This window comes from Alosa alosa, chromosome 22 (genome assembly GCF_017589495.1).
Source record: "Alosa alosa isolate M-15738 ecotype Scorff River chromosome 22, AALO_Geno_1.1, whole genome shotgun sequence".
NCBI lineage: Eukaryota > Metazoa > Chordata > Actinopteri > Clupeiformes > Clupeidae > Alosa > Alosa alosa.
Window position 1 is genome coordinate 11,282,537 of NC_063210.1, and position 25,099 is coordinate 11,307,635.

General features: G+C 41.0%; 2 protein-coding genes across 3 annotated transcripts; both read right to left on the reverse strand.

Annotated features, from left to right (window-relative positions):
• Window positions 1-619: 619 nt before the first annotated feature.
• Window positions 620-11,418, reverse strand: foxk2a (forkhead box K2a). Of its 2 annotated transcripts, none has more exons than XM_048233916.1 (9): window positions 10,949-11,418; window positions 9,593-9,787; window positions 9,166-9,307; window positions 8,539-8,685; window positions 7,910-8,100; window positions 6,967-7,175; window positions 4,379-4,672; window positions 3,870-4,079; window positions 620-2,535 (listed from the first exon to the last, which is right to left on the reverse strand). In XM_048233916.1, the coding sequence occupies exons 1-9, from the start codon at window positions 11,242-11,244 to the stop codon at window positions 2,351-2,353; spliced, it is 1,869 nt and encodes a 622-aa protein (XP_048089873.1). In that variant the 5' UTR covers window positions 11,245-11,418; the 3' UTR covers window positions 620-2,350. The 2 variants fall into 2 exon arrangements, with proteins under 2 accessions (XP_048089873.1, XP_048089872.1); XM_048233915.1 differs by having other exon boundaries at window positions 620-2,538.
• A 4,125-nt stretch (window positions 11,419-15,543) lies between these two features.
• Window positions 15,544-23,700, reverse strand: wdr45b (WD repeat domain 45B). Its single transcript, XM_048233857.1, has 10 exons — window positions 22,871-23,700; window positions 21,440-21,514; window positions 20,821-20,922; window positions 20,445-20,532; window positions 19,631-19,725; window positions 19,128-19,318; window positions 18,563-18,648; window positions 18,350-18,451; window positions 17,848-17,969; window positions 15,544-17,393 (listed from the first exon to the last, which is right to left on the reverse strand). The coding sequence occupies exons 1-10, from the start codon at window positions 22,935-22,937 to the stop codon at window positions 17,287-17,289; spliced, it is 1,035 nt and encodes a 344-aa protein (XP_048089814.1). The 5' UTR covers window positions 22,938-23,700; the 3' UTR covers window positions 15,544-17,286.
• Window positions 23,701-25,099: the final 1,399 nt, after the last annotated feature.

Sequence of the window (25,099 nt, forward strand, 5' to 3'; positions counted from 1 at the left end):
CTACATGTTCACAAAGAGTGTGCAGTGGACGCTTATCCCCTTCATCCATTTTGACCACTAATCAGACATGAGACTGGAGCACTAATTATAGAGCCAGTGCGAAGATTAAAGTATACCACCAGTAAAAAGATCTATAAGCATGGGACTACTCTAGATAAACAAACTCCACTGTTAAAAACGCTGAGGGTTAGGCCAACGAGCCTCATTCTTGTTTGTTCTCAAGCCGTTTTTGCCGTTTCGTCCACATTGAGCCTCGGCTGATGGTAGTCATCTCATATCTGAGGCCTGGTGTGAGCTTTCAACCAAGACAAACTTGGCCAAGAGCGCCATCTACTGTTTATATCCATTATCCAACCAGATAATGGATATAAATACCAAATACACTAATGTTCAATGTATAGTTCAGAGGGGTGTGCTACAAATGTATGTAGCTGACTGACCCAGATAACATTGGGAGTAACCGTTCATCTCTAAAAGAACACTGCACTAATCAGCTATGTTTCTTAAGCGCCGTGTTTGGAGATCCGCTGTTACTCCTGAAGTTACTTGGGTAGGCCAGTAACCTTGCTTCATAGTAGACCTCTCAGGTATTGAATGGATGCACACAAGGACAGATACATACATTAGTTATTTTTTAATTTAATATATAAAAGGCATTTACCCACTGAAGCAGAACAAACATCTATCACTTATTTTTCTCCTTAAGGAACATATACCATTTGAATAAACTTTTTTTTGTCCAATCTGAGCAGACTTTTATAAAAAAAAAAAAAAAAAAAAAAAAAATTGGGCAAAGACATTGCCAACTTCAACACAAAGTACAAACACCGCAGACAGGGAAAACATAAAAAAAGAATTAAAAGGAGAGGGAAAAGAGGATGTCAGAGATATAGGGACAAGGTAAGTGCAGCTCTGGTTGGAAATCACGCAGGAAAATATTTCCTTTTTTTAAGTTTCTTCACAGTTCCTTAGGGGGTTCTGCTCAGGTCCTGTATAGGTTTCTCTACTCATTAAACATGCAAGCTCAGATGAAGTGTTTTGTTCAAATACGAATGGAAATATATCTCTTATCTTATAGGTTATTTGTTAAAATATGAAAAAAAAAAAAAAAAAAAAAAAACTTTAGATGTAACAAAAAAAAAAACATAATTTGGACTCAACAGAAAAATAAACACAAATCCACTGTATCAATAGTGTTTTGTTTTTTTTCTTTTACAGAGAAACTACATTCATTCTGATAAAGTTAGAGTCTGTTTTTTTTTTCTTTTTTTTTTTTTTTAAACCCTAAAACTTGAATGCTTGTGAATGTGAGAAGATCCCATTCTGGTGTTGTCCCAGTTGCTTTTGGGTGCCTTGGTAAATGGAAAAACACACACAAATAAGACTATGATACACATGTACCACAAAATACTGCATATCTAGTTAGGACTGCATTAGGTAGGTTTTACATAAAGGCTAGCTGCCATGGTACAGGACAATAGTTCCACACATTCTCCTATTGTGGAACTTAATTTGGAACACCTTGGCGGTTCCAAGGTTAGGTGTTTTTATGCTACTAAATAGAATAGAAGATATTCCAATCTGTTACACAACATGAGAACTTTTGCTTGCTTGTTTGTTTGTCAACAAACAACATGGTCATGACGCTTTGAAGACTTGCTCCTTCATCCACTGCAACTTCTTTTCTAAAGGACTTCATAAATAGCAGCAGTATGGTTGTGTCCATGGATCAGGTAAAGAAGTTGCAGTCCCCACTTCAAAACAAAACTGGCTGTAAGCCACTGTGAATATCTGCATACAAAATAGCATTGGATGACGACTTTAGAGACATATTCTCACTTCTAAAGTGTTTTGATTGTGTCATGCTTTCTGATAAGTCATTCAAATTTGGAAAGGTCCAACCATCATCCCTTTGCCTTTTTATTTCCAGTCCACAAAGAGGTAGTGGAGGTGGAAGGTTCTAGAACCTCCTGAAGACCTGGGTGGTTGTTCTATGAAGTTTAGGTAGGCCTTGGGGTTCAAATACAGTTTTATTTCTGGTTATGTGTAAAGGCTTCATGTGCTTTGCTCACTGTACACTTGAAGTTATCCTTCCTTTTGTTTGCGTTCCTCGGCCTTCCTGGTCATTTTTGCACCAAACGCATTGTCTTTCCACTTCGCCTACGAACTCAGAGATGACACTTTCCCAATCCATCTGTTCTTAAAACATGTGGTTTCCTTTTTTTGGCACCATTGAAATCGGTGAAATAAGTAATGATGGAAAATGATTATGGCCAAAAAAAAAAATGGGGAAGAGAAAACAAGAAATGAGAGACTCGCGGGTAACAGGATGAGAATGGAAGGAGAAGCCCTATTCGTTGACCGCCTGCTTGTCTCTGTCTGTAGTCACGGCGAAGACTCCTCCACCTTCCGTCTCGTCCTCAGTTTTGAGCTTCTTGGGCTCCGACTGATCTGACGGCTCTCCGTTTTGGCGCTTGGTTGGCAGGGAGGCCGACGCCGAGGCGTGGGTTGCCAGTAAGTGGAGGGGACTTGCCACTGCTGAGAGAAAAAAAAAAAAGAGAGGCCACCAAACTCAGTTACTTTGTAAACACAACGGTCTCCATGGAGATTGGAGAACATCAGATAGTTATGCTGGTTTGAGTAGTTATTTTAGTTATGAATTAGGTTTAGTTTGATATTCAAAAAGAATTCTACAACTAAGAGGTGAAGTGCATTGTGCCTCTATATGGCATAATTAAAGTCAACACCACAGCCAGTTGTTGACGGCATGGTCCTCACAAGCCTGCTGGTAAACTGTACTATATAAACAAGCAAACTCCGCAACACATTTCTGGCTTCATAAGCCCTTAAGTGCTGGCCTTCTATAACATTCCTATCAAACAGAAACATTGCTGAGACCATGCTCACGGGACAAACACTTTTACATGTGGCCTCATGGAATGACTGTCCAGTTTGAAGTAGTGGAAAACCCGTACATATACACAGCTCACCCTCATATAATCTACTCAGTGTATGTATGCATGTGCAGTTCACATGCATCAATGATATCTCAGATCTCCAGACCTCATGATCATTTTTCATTCCATTGCACAGGGAAACTATTTCCCCTTCATGCAACGGAGCAGTGCTTTGCGCCATTCCAACATACTGGCATATTACCATGCAGTGTTGAGGGATACACCTCCGCATTTTTTGGTGTCCTTCAGTCTCATAAACCATTAATCTGCATATTATCTAATCCCAAAACAGAGCATATTACCATCACAGGCAAAGTGATTTGCATGCACAACAGCCATCAAATATTAGCCTCCGCCAGACTGGGGTGACAGAACTGAGTTGAGGAAAATACTAAGTATAAGTATGTATAAGTATATATACTCTTTTGATCCCGTGAGGGAAATTTGGTCTCTGCATTTATCCCAATCTGTGAATTAGTGAAACACACTCATCATACAGTGAGCACACAGTGAAGTGAAGCACACACTAATCCCGGTGCAGTGAGCTGCCTGCAACAACAGCGGCGCTCGGGGAGCAGTGAGGGGTTAGGTGCCTTGCTCAAAGGTACTTCAGCCATGGCCTACTGGTTGGGGTTCGAAGTCCGAAGCGCTAACCAGTAGGCCACGGCTGCCCCAACTAGCTCATACTAGCCATTACAACCGCTGTTCAAGCAGCACATGCAAAACTTCATGGCTTAAAAGGATTCAACGTTAAAGCTTAAACCACAAGCCAATATTAAATATTTGATGCATACATTTGAAGATATTACCACAAGCCAATATTAAATATTTGAAGCATACATTTGAAGATATTTCATGACTTTTCAAGTTTGACTGTAAAGACAGAGTTCATAAGCATGGTTTAGCACTGACCCGTGTTTCCTGCAGTTGAGATGGCAGCGCTGATGGGCACTACGTGCGTGCCGTTCTGTGTGATGGTTTTGATTGGCAGTTGGTGCTGACCCAATGGAGCCTGCTGCACCAAGGTAACAGTCTGGAGGGGTGTGCCCTGGGAGGTCTGAATGAAGCGACTGGCCCCACCTATAGAGGCGTTTGAGATGGCAGGCATCGCTTCTACTTTCACTGCAAATACAAAAATGGAGGAAGAAAAAAAAAACAAAAAAAACACGTTTAATGAAATGCTACTAGCAGATGCACTGCACAGCCACGTATGATCAACCCATCATACAACCACTCTCCTAAAAAAACAAGTTTTACTGACCATTTTGTGAACAATGGAACACATAAAAGCAACCACATAAAAACACCACACACAGGAACACACACACAAACAGAGAGAGACAGAGTGATTAAGTGTCGGAGTGCATGTGGGAGTGGGGGTGGGAGAGGGAGACAGACTAGAAAAAGCTGTAATCCTTCACCTTTGACCTCCGAGTGGTCACCACCGTTCTGCTGCCCCGACTGGGCGTTGGCAGTGTAGGCGGCGTTGGCCGTGTAGGTAGCGCCGGCGGTGAGGCTGGCCACCGTGGTGACTGCCACAGCCGGGAGCTGGTGAACCACGTGTAACGTCTGCACCACGGTGGGCTGGGGCGAGGAGGATGATGAGGAGGAGGGGGTGGAGACGGGCGAGGCCATGGCGTAGGTCACCGGCTTAATGGTCTGGGGGAGTTGCCGCTGAACGGTGATTAGGACTGGCTGGCCGGCCATGGGAGACCCTGGAGGAAAGATGGCGGACAGAGATATAAAGGACCTGTGTGTGTGTGTGTGTGTGTGCAAAGTCGCTTAAATAGAAAAAAAAAAAAAAAAAAAAAACCCTCTATTTTAACCATGTACGGAGATATTTCATACGACGGAGTATTAGGGCCACACATGAAGAAAAAAAAATATTTTTGCCATGGCGAGATTAAACTCGACATTTCGAGAATAAAGTTGAAATATCATATCTACTTTAATAATAGGCCTACAATAAATAAATAAACCGCTATGACGTTTAGGCTACTTTTGACCATCGCATTTATTGCCTGTAACTCTGTGATAAGAACCTAACAGCAAAGTATTTGGCTGAGCAACGTAGGTTAATATGTTCTATGTTTTGTCCACATGATATAGGCCTATGTCTAATCATTGTTGCACTCAAACACTCTGAATCATTGTTGCACTTGTTGCATTGTTTCATTCGTCCTCCCTTTCAATCGTCCCGAGCGGTCATTCTCTCTCCAAACTAACTTTATTCTCAAAATGTTGAGTTTAATGTCGATACGTCGAGATTAAAGTCGATATTACATTTCAACTTTATTATTAAGTTTAATGTTGACATGGCAAAAATATTTTCCTTCATGTGTGGCCCTAATACTCCGTCGTAATTTCAGCTGTGAAGGATCCAAGGTTCTTTGTACAAAAAAAAAAAAAAACACATTAACAATTTAAAGATTCTAAACAAAAGCTTTTGATTCAAAGTAACGATCTGTCCAAGTAATCTACAAGTAATACTATCTGAAGTAGTGTTACGATAATCCATGCTAATAGCAATCAGGTACCAAGGGTATTATTTTGATAAAAATATAAACAATAATAGAGGCTGTGCTGATTGACATGTCAGCATATAACACGTGCAGCATTTTATATCGATTTGTCATTTTATAGCCATTCTTTTCAACCTTCATCCAACTGACATGTTCAGCCCTCTTCTCAGATCAAAATTGTTTTATATAAAATTGGCAGTTCATGAAATAGGCAAATCTAATCAGTACAGTTTTTCAACTCCAACTCCAGAAATCCAGTCCAATCAAGCAATAACCACAGACCCAGCTCTACACAGGCCGTTCCCCGGTGGTCTACTTCGGTTTGTCCATTTGCTGTTGTCCGCTTGTCGTCCTTGTTTGTTAGCCTTTATGAATACTTCAGCGACAGTCAAATGCACTTACGTCTGTACGTGTTTGAATTATTAATTTGGCTGGTGTGCTGAGTGATGGGAATTTTTTTTACTGTGCACGTCTATTCTACTGACCTGGATGAGCCTTACGCTAACAACCACTTTCAACTCAAACTAATCAAGCAAGAACGGAACTGCTTTGCAATAAACCAAAGTTATTGTTTCATTGATTTGTACAGTCTAACTGATAAAGAAATGGGACATCTTTGACCCTGCTTCATAGCAAGGTCAGGCCTTCATCATATACTCTTTGCCTTCATGATCACAACCCTCAGTTAGGTTTGTTTTTACTGGCCGGCTTTCATATTACCGGTGGCTTCCAATAAGTTGCAAACATTTTTCACTTATCAGTTCTGTGCAATTCAAGTGTGCTGCATCGCTCAAGACTGTGGTTAAGACAGCATGAAGAAAGGCCATTATAATTCATGTCAAGATCATTTTTCCTTTTTGAGCTGGGCAGACATTTAGACATGAGTCTAAAAAGCAAGGAATGATTAAGTATAATCTCTAGCACAAACGCATCAGACGAGCTTTAAATGATAATGGGACAGCTAAGATATTATGTCCCCGAGTTCCTCCTTTGTTTTCAGATATTTTATTGTGGTTATGGAAACGAGGAAACGCTATATTTAAAATCACTATGAATCTGGAGCAGCTTAATATAGAAACCGACTGTGACAACCCAGACAAGAATCCCCACCTTTTTCAAAAAGAGTGTAGATGAAGCTGGAAGTGACAAAGCGCTAGCATCATGAAGATAGGCTTTAGCTATCTGAACGTCATACTGAACCTGCTTTAGATTACAGTGAGACAGCCACTTCCTTCCACTGCTAGTGAAAGGCCAACAACAATGACTGCCCTAGAAATTATGCTCCACTTCAGAAGGTCTACTTAAGTATATAGTGTCACCACACACATATCGCTATATCTAAAAATATGCTCAAAATACATAAGGCTGTGTCATTAGACCTCTGAAGTTCACCTACAAAAGGACCCCAAAAACTGGCATTTTGCCCATATAAGGAGTTTTGTAGGCAAACTTTAGAGGTCTATGTTGGTGTGGGAAGTGGTTCTCACCAGGGGCATTCTGGGTGAAGCGTGCCTCTTGAATGACTGCAAGCTTGGGCTGGACAGGAGCGGTAGAGGCGGCGGCTGGAGTGGGGGCAGGGGTGGGCTCAGGCTCCATGGGAATGGGAGAGCCTTCTCGCGATAAGCTCTCGGGGGTCTGCACCCCGCTGGAGTGGGCGGAGAGCCCCCCTGCATGGTTCGGAGAAGCGGGCGCACTCCTGAGAGACAAACAGGAGAAGCAATTAGTGAGTGATTAGCTTGTTACTTGTTAATTAAGCTGACAGGTCTTGAAAAAGCACCTGGATGACACATTTAAGCCATATTCAGGATGCACATAGTGCTGCTAAAACTGGTGAGATTGGAAGTCTTTTGCCGTTTGTTTTTACATTGCTAAAATAATTCTTAGGCAACAGTTAATACCAATGCAGAATAAAAGATCACTTAACACTTTCAAGTGCCATTGCGAAACTCTAGCACATTCGATTTGCACAAATTCTGTTTTGGTCTCCTGAGGCAAACCAGACATGGGAACTGTTGTAAGCATTACAAATGGAACAATTGTTTTGTTTTAGGTTTGGTCTTTGTTATGTTTGTCTGCACCAACACTCCAACACTGAGAGATAAACATCTTTAACAGGGAGCTAATTTTAAACAAAGCCTTCAGGCAAGTGAGGCAGAGTACCAGCCTCAAAAATATGTCTAGACATTTAATACTGATACACTACTGATACATTCAATGTAGACTAAAGATAAACAGATCATAGCAAACATACAGGAATTTGGGAATAACTTAAAAAAAAAATGGGGCAATTATGTGCAAAACTGTCACATCCATAACGGCAACACAATGCCATGGTAGTTGGCGTTATGGACGTTACAGTTTTGCGTGGAATTGCCCATTCTTAAATGTTTGATGACTCTTCTAAACAGCCACATGCATTGGTCAAGTTACCTGGAAGAAAGGGGACCTAGCGGAGTCCTGAAGCACGGCACCCGAGGCCTTCGCTTCCTGAAGGCCTGCTCTATGAGCTTGCCCTCCGATGAGGGGTCTATTCTCCAGAAAGACCCTTTGCCTGGTTCCTCCTGGGATCTGGGCACTTTAATAAAGTAGCGGTTCAGTGACAGATTGTGACGGATTGAGTTCTGCAACAGGAAATGAAGGTTAGTGGTAAATACGGCCAAGGGAACATTGTTAAGAAAGACAAACAAGTAGGATTATTTTGTACTTATTTTTTTTTGCTGATAGAAAAAGCAACGGCTGCCTATTTCAGTTCTGACTAATGCCTTTTGGCAAAACATCCCAGAGCTCTTTTTTGTGGTCTATTTTGCAATTGTCATGACTTAGAGACACCCTTACATCTCTGTTAGGGCCCCCATTGACACATTAAATAAATATAGGATTGCACTGATTATCCCTGTGGCTGCACAAATAGTCATGTCTTTAAAAGTCTCACACACACACACGCACACACATTCTGCCACCCAACCAATCAGCATGCATCATTCTGACAAAAAATATTAGAACAATTACAAAACACATTCTGCCACCCAACCAATCACCATGCCCCCTTCACATCTCACCTGCCAGCCTTTATCTGCAGTCCTATAATACGGGTAGTTTTTAGTGATGTGCGTATAGATGCCATTCAATGTGAGTTGCTTGTCTGGTGCCATTGTGATCGCTTGGACAATCAACTGTGCATACGAGTAAGGGGGTTTAGAGTCATCCTGTGAAATAAACACACAATAGCTTATTAATGGACAAATACAAATGTACATTGGGTACCAACTTCAAATCATCTTGCTCCTACTTCCATTTCAGAATAATTTTGTTTAGCCCAAATGGACAGGGTCAATCCAGGAACCCAGATAGGGAGGCAACTACTGATTTTCATAACGGAGTTGTGGATTACCTTCTCAATTAAACGATTAATTGTTTGATCGATAAAATGGTCAGAAAAAGGTGAAAAATGTGTCATTCAATCATTGCTTCTCAAAGCCCAAGATTATGCCCTCAAATACTTTATATTGTCCACACGCCTAGCTATTTAGTTTACAGTCACAGAGGAGTTAAAGTTTTAGAAGCTGCAATCAGAAGATTTTGAGGCGTTATTCCTTAAAATGTATTAATTGTTGGATCCCTAAAACCAGATATGGTTTATTGATTTAGTATCAAACACACAGGTCAAACAACAAGTAGGCACTTGCCTTTGGACTGTCCCCTCCTGAGGCGTCTTTGTCATTCTCTGACTGAGAGTTGTCCCCGATGAATTCGGCAGTGAGTCCGCGTCCCATCCTGTAGCTGGACAACCCCGCCCCTCTGGGGCTGGACGGACAGGAGTTGGCAGCACTGCAGCAAGGACAATCATGAGCTTTTCACCGAATTCATCTCAGGTAAAGAACCACTCAAACTATTGATTTCTTGCATGAAAACACGACGACAACGACAAAAGCTTCAGCCAAGTCACGTTTGTGCCAAATGACTGAATTAACACATTTTTCAAGTCAAATAACTATGCGTGTTGATATTTTTTCTGCTCTGCAGCGTATACTGCATATCTGCTACTGGTTAACTAATCATAAGAAACTGCTGGCAAGTGTGTGCTGATGTCATGATGTGAGTATGAAGGGTTACCTGATGGTGCTGGTGGGGGAAGGGAGGGGACTCATCAGGTGAGTGATGTTGTCCGGAATGTTAATGGTCAGCGGGGATATCTGAGGCTGAACCGCTTTCACTGGGGACTCGGGGGCGTTCCTTCGTTCCTTCTTGTCAGTTGCCAAAACTGTGAAAGTGATCTTGATGTTTGTGCTGGGGAAACGGAAAGTGCACCTTCAAAGTAGAGATGGAGAGACAGAGAGTGAGATATTATAGCTGCTGTGAGGATAACAAGCATCTTCACTGGCAACTGAAAGCAAGGGTCAAGTGAAGTCCCACCTTAGAAGGCTCTCGTTCAAAAAACAACTGCATAGCTCAGTTTTGTGCAAGACAATAACATCAGACTGGTTTCCAAATTCATAATTGAAACTACAGAGCACTGGCTGCAGTGTTTTCCCCCTTAGCTAAAATGGGTTAAGCGCAGTAACAGAGTACTTAACACCATGCACAATAAATATGACTTTGTACGGCATAGGAGCCTAGACTCTAGGTTGGGGCTTTGACCTATCTGGGTTTTGTTTACATGGGTGAGAAACTGTGCTAGACAGGAGACAGGAAACAGGAACGGTGTTGGCAAAATGAAACTAACCATGAGCTTTCAGTTTACAGCCAAGTTGATCTAACATTGCTCAAGTTTATACGAACCCAGTCCGGTCTCAGCAGTCTGCGCTTAGTGTGTGCGCCAAAACAAGTCTTGGTTCCGTCAATGGGGAAACAAACAATGGGTCGGGCCGAGCCATAAACAACCCCAGTAAATCAACAAGGTGCTTCTGGACAACGCAAGACCGGCGTACTTGACCGTTTGGCTAACATCAAATATATAAATATATAATAATAATAATAATAATAATAATAATAATAATAATAAAAAAAAAGAGTCGTGGTCCCATCTCGAATGTAAACAGTAAGCTAACGTTCACCAATCATATTGACCTTATGGACATTTGCTAGTTAATGATAGCTAGCGCATACTGACATACATCGGGGGGCCTGGTGTTTTAAGTAACTGAAACACGGAAAGCCCCTTTGCCACATAAATTAACAATGAATGATTGTGCAATGATGTAATTGTGACAGTGATCATATTAAACGCATGGATGATATTATCAAACAGAGAGTTAGCGTCAGTGACGCATGGGTCTGTTAGCTCAGCAAATCATGCTAACTTCGCGCATCGGCTTAGCTAGCGACATGAAACCGGTATCCAAAGATTGCGCAGAGCACGTGCTACATGGGGAAACAAAACAATAACACGGGAGACCAACAATAAATAAGAAAAACGTTAGTTTGCCATTTACATTGGATATCTGACATTTGTTTAGATGTTCATCTTACATTCGTGGAAGCTGCAGAGGAGGAGCCCCTCGCCTTTGGAACACCCCATCCACAAACACCCCATTTTTGCCGAGACATCGAAGATAGAAGTCGCCGCTGCCCGCGCCATCTTCGCCCGCAGTAAATATTTCAAGGTGTCTTCGTGAAATAAAACTTGAGTGACCCATGCTGACATCCACAGACCCGTGAGAAGAATTTCGACCGATGGTTACCGAGCGCTTCTTCATAAGATACTCGAATTCTCGGCCCTCAAGCCGGGCGACTGCCGACCCTGACATCCCGCTCACCACCGCCATTTTATGGTGTTTTATTTATAAATCGTTGGGAATCTGGAGCTGAAAATAGCTAAATGTTTTAGATAAACTGTTTCCAATTAAATACTTCGTAGACGGTCTCCAACGTTATGTCTTGATACAAAATATATAACGTGGAACGTGCCAGCCCAGGAACAGCGGCTCCAACACACCGCCGCGACAGAGAGAAAGAGGGTACAACAGAACCTCCTAAACAAACAAAAGGGGTGGGTTGTTTATAACTGATCGCGTGCGCAACCAATGTGCTGGCGGTTTCGCAAAGTAAGGAAATCGTAGCTACCAATGGGAGCCTCAAATAAAGACACACAGAGAGCTGAGGTTGGTTGAGTTGCAGCGTGACACGCAGATCCGTGTATTCTACAAAATACGGAAAGAAAACTCACATGGGGCAGCATTTGTCACGCATTTAATCAATATCTGTACCATATTACATTATTCGGGATTGTGTTGAACAGGTCTATGATTCTAAACACTGGGACAAATAGAAGGAAATAACGAGCTAATGTATTTTGGGGTTGCATTACGAGGGGAGAGCCATCCATCACATTGTAATTGATTGCCCTTCTATTTTTTAGATATGTTAACTGGCTAAATATGTACAGGGATAATCCGCATTATCCTCGCGAAACTCAATTTGAGATTTCAGACATTCACGTTTCTGCAGCGTAGCCTACGTTCGTTTGAAAACCGACTTCATGCCGGCGCGTCCGTGAGCATCACGGATGTAGTAGCGAAGATTGCAGACAGCAGCGTGGAGGTCAAAACACGATAAGCCTGATAAACCCCGTCGAAATCCTCCCTCTTTGCCTCTGAAGGCAGAACACCACACGGCTAAAATCAGCTATATTCCGCGCAAGTATCTCCTTGTAGGCCTACATGAAGCAAGATAAATGTTTTGTACATGACTCATACATTTTCGATGGCATATTAGGGATCAGCGTCAGTTTAATCATTAAGTTACAAAATACCATTAACTGTATTTTGAGCTTTCAACATAGCCTCCTATGGGTCCACGTTTGAAATGACAACTAGATGGAATGGCACAGATACCTAAATTAAGCCACAACTAGATGTACCGCATAGCGGTACAAAATATGACCGCCGCTCAGTCCTGTACATCCGTTCCGCGAAAATAAATCACACTTCAATTTGTCTCCATATTTTACTCCATCCCCCACTCTTGAAACTTTTGTGTATGCTTGTTTGGCATGCCTGAGTGTGTGTGTGCGGCTGCACAGAAAGTACCCTACTGGTGCTGAAAAGGTGAATAGATTGTAGAATAGCCAAAGAAGATGTAGAATTGTTATAAAACCTTTAAAATCTCTAAACAATCACAAGTAGGGCAGTTCATCACAGTTCATCCATTGCAACTGGATTGATGAAAGGTCACTTACACCTGTAGGCTACATTGTATTTTTTATGTATTTATAAACAAAAACATCTCTGTCAGTTCCATGCCGTTTTCAACAGCTATCAAAAACAAAGGTCATTTTTGGATGGATGGATTTTTTGTGAATGTTTCTTCTTCTACATAAGATTTTAGTCATCTTTAGTTCATGTAATACTTTATTGTCAATGCACAAATTAAGTAACAGTAGTCTGAAACGTTATTGTTAATGCACAAATTAAGTAACAGTAGCCTAGTCTGAAACGAAATGCTGTTTTACATCTAACCAGTGGTGCAAATAACTGACATGTCCAAATGGGCCTTGATGAAATCGTCGCTAGACTGTTCATACACATTTTAACGGGCCAAAAGTTGAAAAGCTTTTGTCCGTTATTGTTAGTGCAAATATAGGCTGATTCATGTTCCCTTGCATTGTTTAACTGAGGTCCATGGCTAGTCTGGCTTTCATCAGACCAAGCTCAATCTTTTAAGAAATCAAAAAATAAATAGCGGGCAGATCAGGCTGGGTTCACCCAGCCTAGTCCATAGGCACCCGATATTGTTTAATTTTCCGATTGAGATATACACGCTCTGGCTATTCTAAATGCAAAAATGCATCAGGGAGTTATGACAAAACGGTAACTAACAAACTAGATCCTAATAGAAAGTTGTTAGCTTCCCTAAGCTACAGGTAGGATTATAAGGTAGGCCTATTGACAACATAAATTGTCAATAGGCTATGCTAGCGACACAAATAAAATCTCCTTTGGAAACCAATGGCTTCGCCTTACAGTATCAAGCGGACTTAAACTGTCATATCGTGGGGCGAAAAGTTGTAATAACCTTCACGCAGCTCCATGAGTCAAGGAAAGCCTTGAATGAAGTAGCCACTTCTAAATGGGACCCACTACACAGTAGCTTAAGGTGTTTTGCTAAAGCAGCCATAATGAAATGAAGGTGTCATTGTTTGGATACTTCACACACCGTGCTTTTTTAATTTCACAGACTACAACTACCAAGCTGTAATCAAAGCACATCGATTCCCCTCTCACACCCTGCACGCACTTAAAACAAAATAAACAGGCGTCTCAGTCTCACGCATGTATAGGCAAAACTGTATCAGACCGGTGTAACGTTGGTAAATCTTCCATTGCACAGAATGATTTTGTAGCACGTGCAATAAATGACAGTCGAAAGATACAAACAGTGCTGCTATCAATTTGCTTGGTATAACCGCATTTATAGTTTTCTACAAATGCAATCAATCAAATGCCTCCATCACTCAACCAATGCTAAAGGTAACATTACCTAGGTCCTTATTGATATTACAAGATTAACGCGTTCCTGCAGTAAAAACCAAGCATGTCCGGAAACATCCTTAGATTTATTTCGGCTTCAAGAAGAAATGGGAATTACACTTCATGTGAACATCGTCCCTATCCTTATTAGATGTTAAAACTCGTAAATTACAGTCCTTGTATGAAGCGTCCATTGTTTTTCCAACCCACTTTTAACTTCCAACAAAATTACGTCTCACTGCAACGATGCGCCATCTAGTGGACAAACGACTACTTCTCGCCAATACTGAAAATGCAGCCATGATGATGATGATGAATATTTATTTTGGCTTTCTTTTAATCCTACTGATTTTCATTTTTTTTACCGGGGGCAAATCACAAATGAGTGATTATGAGCCAGGTTGATGTGGGCCCTTGAGACCAACATACCATAAAAAAGATTCACAGAGAACTGTGTCTGCCCTACCCTCCTTCGGGGGTCCAGTCCAGCGGGGGCTGCAGATAAAAAAAAAAAATGACGGTTCCATGCTATCCATGTGGGGGTACATGCTCACCAAGTTTTGTGTACCCGGTCTTTCAGTGTCCCGAATCCTTGTTGGTGTACGTCACTAAATGTACACATAAATTATTTTATTGTAAGGCCCCCATGAACGAAAGTACACAAAACTTGGCATGCATTCAGAGGGTGTCATAATGATCCTACTCTTTTAATTTCGTGCAGTTTTGACCTTGTCAGCCAGAGATATTGAGATGAAAACACCTCATTTTTTGCTTTTTAATTTTTTAACTAGGTGGCTATACATGAAATAAGTGGTAATGGGATGGGTTGACATGCCCCTTAAGACCAACATACAAAAAAAAAGGTGGACCTCCTAGGCCCCACGGTTCTCGAGATATTCACAGAAAACTGTCTCCGGCCACCTACAGGCCAGTTGGTGTATAGTAACATAAATTAATTTATTGTGTGGCCCCCATGAACAGAATTCCACAAAACTTGGCGTGCATACATAGGGTGTCATAATGATCCTACACTTCCAATTTTTTGTGCGGTTTTGACTATGTTAGGTCACAGATACCTTCAATTACACCACCTCATTTTTACTTTTTTTTTGTTTAACTAGGTGGCTATACATGAAATGAGTGGTTATGGAATGGGTTGACATGGCCCCTTGAGATCAACATACAAAAAAAAATGGTCCTCCTAAACCCTACGGTTTTGAGATATTCACAGAAAACTGTGTCTGCCCTGCCCTACCCTCCTTTCGGGGGGTCCAATTCAGCGGAGGGGCTACAGATCAAAACGAAAAACGATGGTTCCATGCTATCCATGTGGGGTTACATGTCCACCAAGTTTCGTGTACCCGGTCTTTCAGTGTCCCGGAATCATTGACGGAAATTTGGGCATCGAAAAAAAAAAAAAAAAAAAAAATCTCACTAAACCTATATGACCGCCGCTTCGCTGTGCGGCAGTCATAATAACGTGTACAAGATACTGTCAAATACAGAGATAGTTTAATAACTCATAACTTCAAAAGTTTTGTTGTCACATAATATGGAATTTGTGCAGTAGCTTACTATTGTACAATTACCCACAGATAGTATATCAGACTTTTTTTATTTGACTGTGTACTTATAGTGTTATCACAATTACAATCAAAGCATGAAATGCATTCAGTATGCTGTCTTCCAGCAAGAACTCAGAAATGGAACAAAGCTGTTTGACCAGCAAGTAATTTTGGAGGGAAACAATTAAAGAAACAATTAAATCAACAAACACATACACATTTTCCTGTACTCAGTGATAAACAAATCAATGTAACAAATGGAAGAAGTCAGAAATATAAAGTAAAGCTTTTTACCCCCTCATATTAATTTCCTTGGGTTCAAAAGCAATTCTAATGTATAATACAGGCATCTGGAAATTTGATAGATGCAAGTCCAAATTCAAGTTCTAAACTGCACTTTTTTGTGTTTGTTACCTGACAAGTCCACATTATGTCTTCCAGCAATTGCGGTCATAACAAAAATGCTGTTATCAACTAACAAGATTATTTAGTGTAGGACAATTGGATGAATGTTTTCAGAAAAGAGGATCATAAACTGTGCATTGGTTAGTTTATCTGAACTGTTTGAAACAAAGGCAACAGTGGCTTGTAGACAACGCATAGGACATTGCCCAAATATTGTGCTCATATGTCCAATTTGAGAATATGCAATGAAGTTGAGACAGCCTTTCTGATAGTTTGTGACAAGAGAGTAAAATAGCTCACATCCGTGGTTTGCGTTTCTTTAATTAAGGGAGAAAAATATCTAAAAGGGACAAATGCCTGCTTAAATAATCCATTATTTGTCATCTGTAAGGCTACAAATTAGGCAGTTATATATACAGATTTATATATGAGCAATGCTGTAAATCTAGAAAGATTCTTGAGTAGCGCATACCTTCCTCTTCCTCTTGACACCACACAGAAGTGTGATGGCCTCTCATGGTCCTGCGTACTTAAATCTGAAAGTGGATGAATGCCAGCGACACAAAGACTCTGATTTTTGAACCTTCATTCACATCACATCAGTCCACAGCTGACAAAGAAAAGCGTGAGCAGAGAGTGAGAACGAAGTAAAGGACAATATTGCACATACACTGGAACAATAATGAGAAATATTTTTCACCAATGATGAATCTCATAAATGCTTTAGATTCAGCTGTTATGTTTTGATGCCTGATTTTGCGTGTTTTATACAGCAGATGAAACAGAGTCTAACACTACTATGTTTGTTTGTACAAACGTTTGTAAATACTGTATTACATACACATATGTGTGCATTATGCACACATAGACCTGGACCTCTTCAATCTATACAGAGGCACTCAGGCAGGTTAGAGTTAGGTGATGTTTATGGACAATGTATTTCAAACTATCTAGCAGAGTGAAGGCTAGGATTAAAAAAAAAAAAAAAAAACGGTTGAAAGAAAAGTTTCATGGAAGACATTTTAAAAAGTAACGATAGTCCTCTCCAAAAAATAAAGTTTCCCAATTCTCACTTTGTATAGCGAGAACAAAACTGTTTAGTGCCTTCAGGTATCCAGTCTTTCATTTGTATGTCCCTGTCACAAGGCGGACTAAACATTAGTCCAGCAAAGGTCTCTTGGTCTCTCAGTCTCCATTGAACTGTGAGAAGCACAGCACATCACTTGGCATTGGTGCTATTCATCGAGAGAAACAAGTAACACTCCTGTTCATGGTTTTCGTGTTATTATTTTAGCTGGTATGCTGTAAACACAAGCATAAGCTCAAAAACCCTTCATTCATTCAGATCCTCCCATGCAAGTTACAGGTCTCAAATCTTCTCATCTGTCATTTCCAGAAACTGTGCGTAGACGTCTCTGGCGCACTCCCCTTTTTGGTTGAACAGGAATTTGTAATAGCTGCCATCAGCACAAATCGCTGAAAGGGAGGAAAGAGAGAGGGTAGAACAAAACAGGGCTGGTCAACACGTACACCATTTTTACATCTTTTACCCAGGAAATATTTTCCACATACTACTTCCTACCGTTATACTAGGCATTCCAACTCTACTCAAATTCAGCCGGGCATATTCATATTCATCCATTTTAGATCTGCCCTTGTAATTCACTTTGGACAAAAGAACCTGCTGAATATCTGACCTTTACCTGTATATTAGTCATTTCCACACACACTGTGATTGCACTTGGGAAGTGGACTTTGTCTCGAAAATGTCAACAACGCTGTCCTTGCAGCACCCCACTGCCTAAGCTGAAATCCAAGTCTACTGTAGGTGTCCATGAAAAACGCTGATTCTCTCTCTCACACACACACACACACACACTCATGGTTTACAGAGCAGAGGGGTATGGGATGTTGGCAAGCAGTGCTTTACCTATAACAGCATTGGGCTCCGTTCCAAAGGCACAGACACAGGGCGATCCAGATGGGACCTGGAACTTGGAGAAGCTCCACTTGGAGCTAAAATATTTGGGGAGGAAACTGGCTGATGCCAGGCTGCAGGCATAGAGGTAAACAAAAAAAGCAGTCTTAGTATGGGCTTTAACCCCCTTGTGACATATACAGCTCTGGAAAAAATTAAGAGACCACTGCACATTTTTCTGATGTCATCCTACGGCTGCTGAGTGACATTCGAATGAGTTGATGGTCGAATGAGTTGACTGTCATATTCAAATTTGCAGTGGTCTCTTAAGTTTGAATCTGACCATCAACTCATTCGAAGGTCACTCAGCATAGTCTTAACTGAAGCCAAACAAAGAGGACTGAATAACTTTCTTTAAATAAAATTCATATGCCAAATAAAATGGGATAGGATAGAGTACGCATATCAAAGCATTTTTTTCAGTTTGATAAGTTTCAGTTCATCTGAGAAATACCTGGACTGCTTGTTCCTTTTGGGGTCCTCAGCAGCAAATATGTGGACGGTGCCGTGGTCGCTGGACACACATATGAGCGAGGCATCCTGATTGAAGTTGATGCTGTCGCCACAGAGGGAGAAATTTCCAGAATAATTACAATGGTAAACAAACAAAAAGTGGGCAATCTCATGCACATGTGGGAAAATGATGCGCATAATAACAGAAAGTCACCAGTAGATGTTTGCAGCCTGTGAGCCCCGTCTCAGCTCCTGGATGAGATGGCCAGCAGAGGTGTCGAATATTCTGATCAGGGTCCCCTGTTTGGAGGAAATGACATCCAGCCAGAAAGTCAGAAATATTCAGAGCAAACGCAGCAGCAAGATATGGTTTGCTGTTGTAAGACAGATTTATCCATAGCGACTTTATATGACATATGTCACTTATTACAAGGGCCAGTCTCCCTAGGGCAACTCAGGGTGCCTTGCTCAAGGCCACAACTGTGGCATCCAGGAATTGAACCCACAATTATTTGGCTGCTGCATGCTAGCCCACCTCCTTGGCCACTATGATACAAACTACAAATGCTACAAAAATGTGTATGTGGTTGTATGTATTTGTATGCTAATTAAGACCAGCAATAACCTCTATATAATAATGTCTCAAAGGTTCCTATTTGTGTACAAAAAATAAACTGAAGACAAGAATTTTAACAACATGTAAATATAAACATTACTTATGAAAACGGTCAATAAAACTGCTATAAATGGTATCAGACAAAGCTTTAATCACAACCAACTTTTTCTGAGGCTGTGGCTATCCTTGTGCCTTGCAGGTTGAGAGCGATGCAGCAGAGGGCTCCCTCGTGTGCGGGAATGTCCACGGGCGGTTTCTCGGTATTGGCCAGGTCCACTATCTGCACATGGCCCGAGTGAGTGCCCGGAAAAGCCAACAAGGAGTTGTTGCTGTTTGGACACAGGACGCAAAGACCTACAGAAACATGTCGAACAAAGGTGTAAAAACAAATGCTATACACATTCATCAGGCACTGATGAGTCATAATAGATAGCAGCAAAGAAGCAAGTGTATTAGAAATCTGGTTGCAATGTGTAACAATTTGGTAGCCAAGGGCAACCAGGTCAAGCCCTAATATTAGCCAAATTCTAAATTGTTGATTTAATCAAAACCTGAATAGTTTAACGAAAGATAACTCTAAATGTCATTTCAATCATTGCTTGCATAGAGCCCATAGTTTCTTCTTGTGAAAATCCTTAACATGGTTTCCGTACTAGAGGGACAGACCTTTAGGGTTGTAGCACGTCTCAAACACATGTAGTTGGTGCGGGTTATGGGTAAACGTGAAGACTTTGATCATGGAGTCGAGGACCACCACAATCCTGTAGGTAGAGGAAGAGAGCCACACAATCTCAAAATGGAGACAACACATCTAGAACAATTTCAATGCCTCCTAAACAGTATTCATGCCATCTAACGCTCAAGATGTAGGCTGTTTTTGCATATAATTAGTGGAAATAGTTGCCATATGACAAAGCAGCACAATCTCAGAACAGCCATTTATATATATCTGTATATGTATTTTCTTTTTTGATCTTCCATTACATTGTGTGGTTATAAATGCCACCAATTCAGTGGCAAATATATATGTGGCTATGCTATGCATTGCAGATTGTCTCAAGATAACACTGATGCAAAGGCAGCCAAATAAGCCAATAAACTTAATGACAACATCCACGAGGCCCATTCTTGAGCCAACTGATTTCAACACAAATCTGACAGCAACCCATTGAAGTCCCATAAAGAGGTCTAAGCACTTTAGCATCGACTTTACATTAACAAGACATAAAAGACCAACACAGATACTGATGTCTTGTGGATGCATTGTGGGAGCCCAGATCCTGCTGAATCAGCTTGTAACTGAGCTTGTGCAATAACCCTCTATGAAAGACAGAAGTATGAGTCATTGTGCTTTGTAGACGGATTGACTACGGTGAAGGTGTCTGCCAGCGTGACAATGATAACACTCAGAAGCCTTAGATGTCCCTTGTGCCCCTCTGGCTGGAGCATTTTAACGCCTGTCATTAACGCTAAGATGTACCTGTCTCGTCGGAGCTTAACTGCTTTGACTTCTGTTGAGAATTCTATCTCAATTACAGTCTTCTTTTTCAGGTCATCCCAGATCATGACTGAAACACATAAACAGAGTGAAAACAGTGTAAAAACATAAAGAATGGTCTTACGAAACATCACCAGTATGAGCATCATAACAGAATGACCACTCATTCCAAAATACCACACAAAAGGAAAACAATAGAATATTGACTTTATTTCATCCAGTGGCCTCCATTCATTGTCTTGTGTTGTTATTGTTATTTTCTATTATGTCAAATATGTCAATCTGTCAGCTGCCACCACAACCATCAAAACTGGAGAATGGACTATGGCCCATTCCTCACAGGCCACAGTCTTCCTACCTTTATTAGGTGGGTACTTGGGCTTCTTTCCTCCTCCAACTAGAGCAAGGTAGTTGCAACGAAAAAGCATCTCCACATGTCCGACACCACCTTCAAGGAATTCTGCCAAGAGCAACAAAGACATGAGGTGTCACTCCCACACACAACTTGTACAAAGACAACAAGCTGGTTAGCACTACCAAATTAAAAAAAAAAAGACTTGGATCAGGGACCATGCCCTTTCTGTGTGCTTTAAAGCAAGACTAAGCACCTGCACAGTGAACTAATCTCATTAGCCACTATCCAAATTGGCATCACAGTGAAGGCAACTTATCAAAGCAACAGAAAAGAAGAATACAGGCCAGGGGCATACCTTTGCTCAAAGGTTTTTTTTTTTTTGCATGCGAAATACTGTAACTGTGCTTGCGGTCATGTGGTTTTCAGTCACATGCTCAAGACATGGGGAAGGAATAATTAACTTCCCTCTCTTACAATATACTTCACTAGGCTACCATACAAGGCGTTTCTTACTTCCTACTGGATAAAGATCATATTGATGCTGGGTGCACTGTTCTGTTGAGACCCCACTTTCATACACAAAAGCGGTTATGTCTGACAGGATTAGCTCATTGCATTATACCTTGCTTTTCTTTTTCTTTGAGAGGGTCTGCGTTGTAAACTCTGAATCCATTTTCCATTCCACATGCAAAGCAACCTGCAAAGACAGCAAATTGGTCATCTTCCATGGAGTTGGGGCCTTTTGACAACACATTTGCATCACGTCACTGACAATGATTCAACTTTGCCCACTTGTACCTGCATCGTCATCGAGATAGCTGGCTATAAAATGTAACAAAGCAGTTCAACTTGGCTGATAGCGTATAATGGATCGGATTTAGAACAATGGCAAATATAACTGATTTTTAAATTAACGGCGAGGTCGTAGTGTTACCACAACGCTAGACCATGATGTATCAGCTTAATCTCAAGTAACGCGACTTTCCAAAAGGACTGATCGCTTGTCTGGTTTCTAACTCTATTAATATATAGTGGTCAAGGGATGCAAGTATGTGCAAAGTTACAGGTGTATCAAGGTTAAGGCGTGCTAATGTGTGAGAGCAATAACTTGCATGCAATGATTGCCAGCTACGACTGCTGACTGACCAATTTCGCCAACGAAGCGATGCTGATACTCTAACTAGCTATGTTGATGTTAGCAATCGAGACTGGTTTTGGGAAGGCTTGTTTTGCAAAACAAAACATTGACCTCACATTAACGTTATTATTTACTGGCAATCAACGTTTACCCTCTTGCAGTTGATCCACAGAACGGTCAGTCTACTAGAAAAGTGCGCAACCAAACTACAACCGGGCGTTGCTAACTAGCGTTGGCTGCAAGAAAGCTCTCACATTTGCTATCATTAAACGTTCCGTTAACATTAGCCTACCTTACCGTTATTTTTCTAAGATTGACCAGCCATTATCACAAGAAGATCGCCGCTACTGATGATACCCTAACATAATTTACCATACACCTATTCGCTGATGGTGAACTCCAATATCCCGTTAAACCACCTCATTATGCAAAGAGAAAACAGAAGCTTTGGTAACGTTAACAATTGATGACAACAATGTCAGTTGATAACATGGTTCGCAAACGTAACTATCAGTTAACGTACGGTAAGTTAGCTAAGCTAATTTATTGAGTTATGTATGTACGGGGTAGCTATAAATTCCTAGCTAGGATGTCGCTATGTTGTTTTAACATCTGCAGCTAGCAAGTCTGTTCATAAGGCACAACCAGTTAGCTCAGCTAATCGTAGCTAACGTTAGCTGACAGCCTCAGAACACAACTAGGACTAGTTCATTGTTCTGTACGACTAAGTGTCCCAATAAAAAAAAAAAAGAGAATAGAATAGAGTATGGTTTTGTGATGCTGTCTTTCACTGTAATATGACATATTTACGCTAATGTCAAAACCTAACATATTAGATAACTCAGCCAGAGCAGCTGGAACTGTGGTTAGCCTAGCTAACGATAGCTAACTAGCTCGCTATTTCAATTATCTTACCATGGTCCTGGTTAAATCCAGCGTACAAAAGCCCATTCCCATGTGGATTTGATGGTAATAAATTCATTATTTTGTACTTCAATGTTCCCTTAACGCCAATGATAATCCAATGATAGCTAGAGTCGGCTGCCTTTCAACCGATAGCCACCATTCCCCTGGCGTAGCATTCCCCTCAAACGTAGATTCTAGCTGTGGCCAAGCAAGGTAGGTGGTGGTGGACGGTGTCACTGACGGACACAGCATAGGAAAAAAAGTTCGCGGAATTCTTCTTCCTTCCTTGAGAGGACGCTGAACTGCTGTAGCTGACTATACCTGCCTCCTACATTGCTCATGTTGATGCCACATTGGTGGTACCGTGGTAAGGTAAGCGTTTGTGATAAAAGTAAACGTATAACGTTGTTATTTTTTCTTTTGCAAATAAGCAGGCTATCTAGTCTAGCCTACCCTACGACTAGTTTCCTTTGCTTTAGCCTTATTTACGAGGGAATAGAGCCAATGCAATGCAATTGACACCTGAAAAAGAACGTGGTAAGTTATTAAAGCTACAGCCAAAGTTTACGCAACGATATGTAGAAGTTTGTTTGTCTAGGACTCTAGGTCAAGGCTTCTAGCATTACGTGAACTGTTCTCTAGCCTGTATTTTGAATTACTTGCTTTCTTTTACTGTCTGATTAGGCTACTTTTCACTATTTAGCAGCTGCGTGGTAGCCTATAACGTGAAAATGAACTTCCAATGCAATTTGACCATTTCAATTTTCATTAGTCCATCACATTTTAGTGTTCACAAGTTGTTATGCTACGATACAACGAAGTAAAGTCATGCAAGATGTTGTTGTTACCAGAACTACGTCATAAAGAGAACTTTTATGTAATTTGTGAGTCATTTGTAAATAATTCTGTACAAATGGATAAGGCACTGGCCTCCTAAGCCAGGGATTGTGGGTTCGAGTCCCATCTGGGGTGTGTGTGCTTTTAAAAAATATATCAGTATCAATGACATAGATTACTTCGTTCAGCAATAAAAATAACATCGACATCCTTCATAATCTGTGTGAATGGCTCTTAAAGAAATGTCTGGAAAAGAAAAAACAACAAAAAAACAATTGATCATTCTCTGCAGGACAGCACATTTTATTGAACATATACATAGGTAGGCCTACAGTTACTCAAAGACACATCCACAGCAATCAAATAAATGCCATAGCCACATCTGAACACAAGACATTAACTTAATGATAGAGATGAGGAGATGAGGAAATAGGCCACAACTGTACAATTAGGGATTAGGTTGGGTATCATTCAAATTGTCTTGATTGCAATTCTGCTCACCAATTCCGGTTACTATTGTTTCCTCATTTCGATTCCAAAAGATTAAACATTAACTAGATGTACCGCATAGCGGTACAAAATATGACCGCCGCCCAGTCCAGCACATTTTTTCCACAAAAATAAATCACGCTGAAAGGCCTATATGATTCTAACTGTCTCACTAAATTGCATTATCCACACTCAATTCTCACTGGTATCTGCTAGACAACAAGTACCAAAACATGATTAGTTCATAGATTTCACATGTAAAATTCATTTTATACAACCCCACCCCCATCTTGCCTGTTCATAATTCTGAGAAATTCTTGAATTGTGTGCATGTGTGCGTGTACACGTTTATGTTTATGTGTGTGTGTGTGTGCGTGCTTGTGTGTTTGCCTGTGTATGTGTGTTTGTGCATGTGCATGCATGCGTACATATGTCTACTGTGTGAGTATGTGTCATACGTATGATTGCTGTGAATGTATGTGTGTGCGTGTGTATCTGTTTATGCACATGTGTGCCAATGGAATGGGTTAACATGACCCCTGGAGGCAAACATACAAAAAAAAAATGGTCCTCCTAAACCCTACGGTTCTCGAGATATTTACAGAAAACTGTGTCTGCCCTACCCTCCTTTCGGGGGGTGCAGTCCAGAGGGGGGGCTACAGATCAAAACAAAAAACGATGGTTCCATGCTATCCATATGGGGTTACATGCCCACCAAGTTTCGTCTACTAAGGTGGTCAAATGGGGATCATTCACACCTTTACAAGAGAGGAAGACAGTTGGTAGGTGTAATACAATAGGCCAGGGGTGAGTAACCAGTCCAGCATGAAAGGCCAAAAAAATATTTCACGCCACTCAAAAGAGCCGCACAACGAAAAAGATGCCCACACTACAACAGCAGCAGCAGTTTAG

What these genes read in the sequence shown, in the direction of transcription:
- foxk2a (XM_048233915.1), bottom strand. Translation starts at nt 11,244, where the DNA reads ATGGCGGTGGTGAGCGGGATGTCAGGGTCGGCAGTCGCCCGGCTTGAG. An exon ending in CCTCTGCAGCTTCCACGAAT is followed by an intron (nt 9,788 to 10,948) that starts GTAAGATGAACA and finishes TCTACTTTGAAG; the next exon opens with GTGCACTTTCCGTTTCCCCA. An exon ending in TGACCACTCGGAGGTCAAAG is followed by an intron (nt 4,080 to 4,378) that starts GTGAAGGATTAC and finishes TTGTATTTGCAG; the next exon opens with TGAAAGTAGAAGCGATGCCT.
- wdr45b (XM_048233857.1), bottom strand. Translation starts at nt 22,937, where the DNA reads ATGAATTTATTACCATCAAATCCACATGGGAATGGGCTTTTGTACGCT. An exon ending in TGGATTTAACCAGGACCATG is followed by an intron (nt 21,515 to 22,870) that starts GTAAGATAATTG and finishes CTGTCTTTGCAG; the next exon opens with GTTGCTTTGCATGTGGAATG. An exon ending in AAAAGGAACAAGCAGTCCAG is followed by an intron (nt 17,970 to 18,349) that starts GTATTTCTCAGA and finishes CTATGCCTGCAG; the next exon opens with CCTGGCATCAGCCAGTTTCC.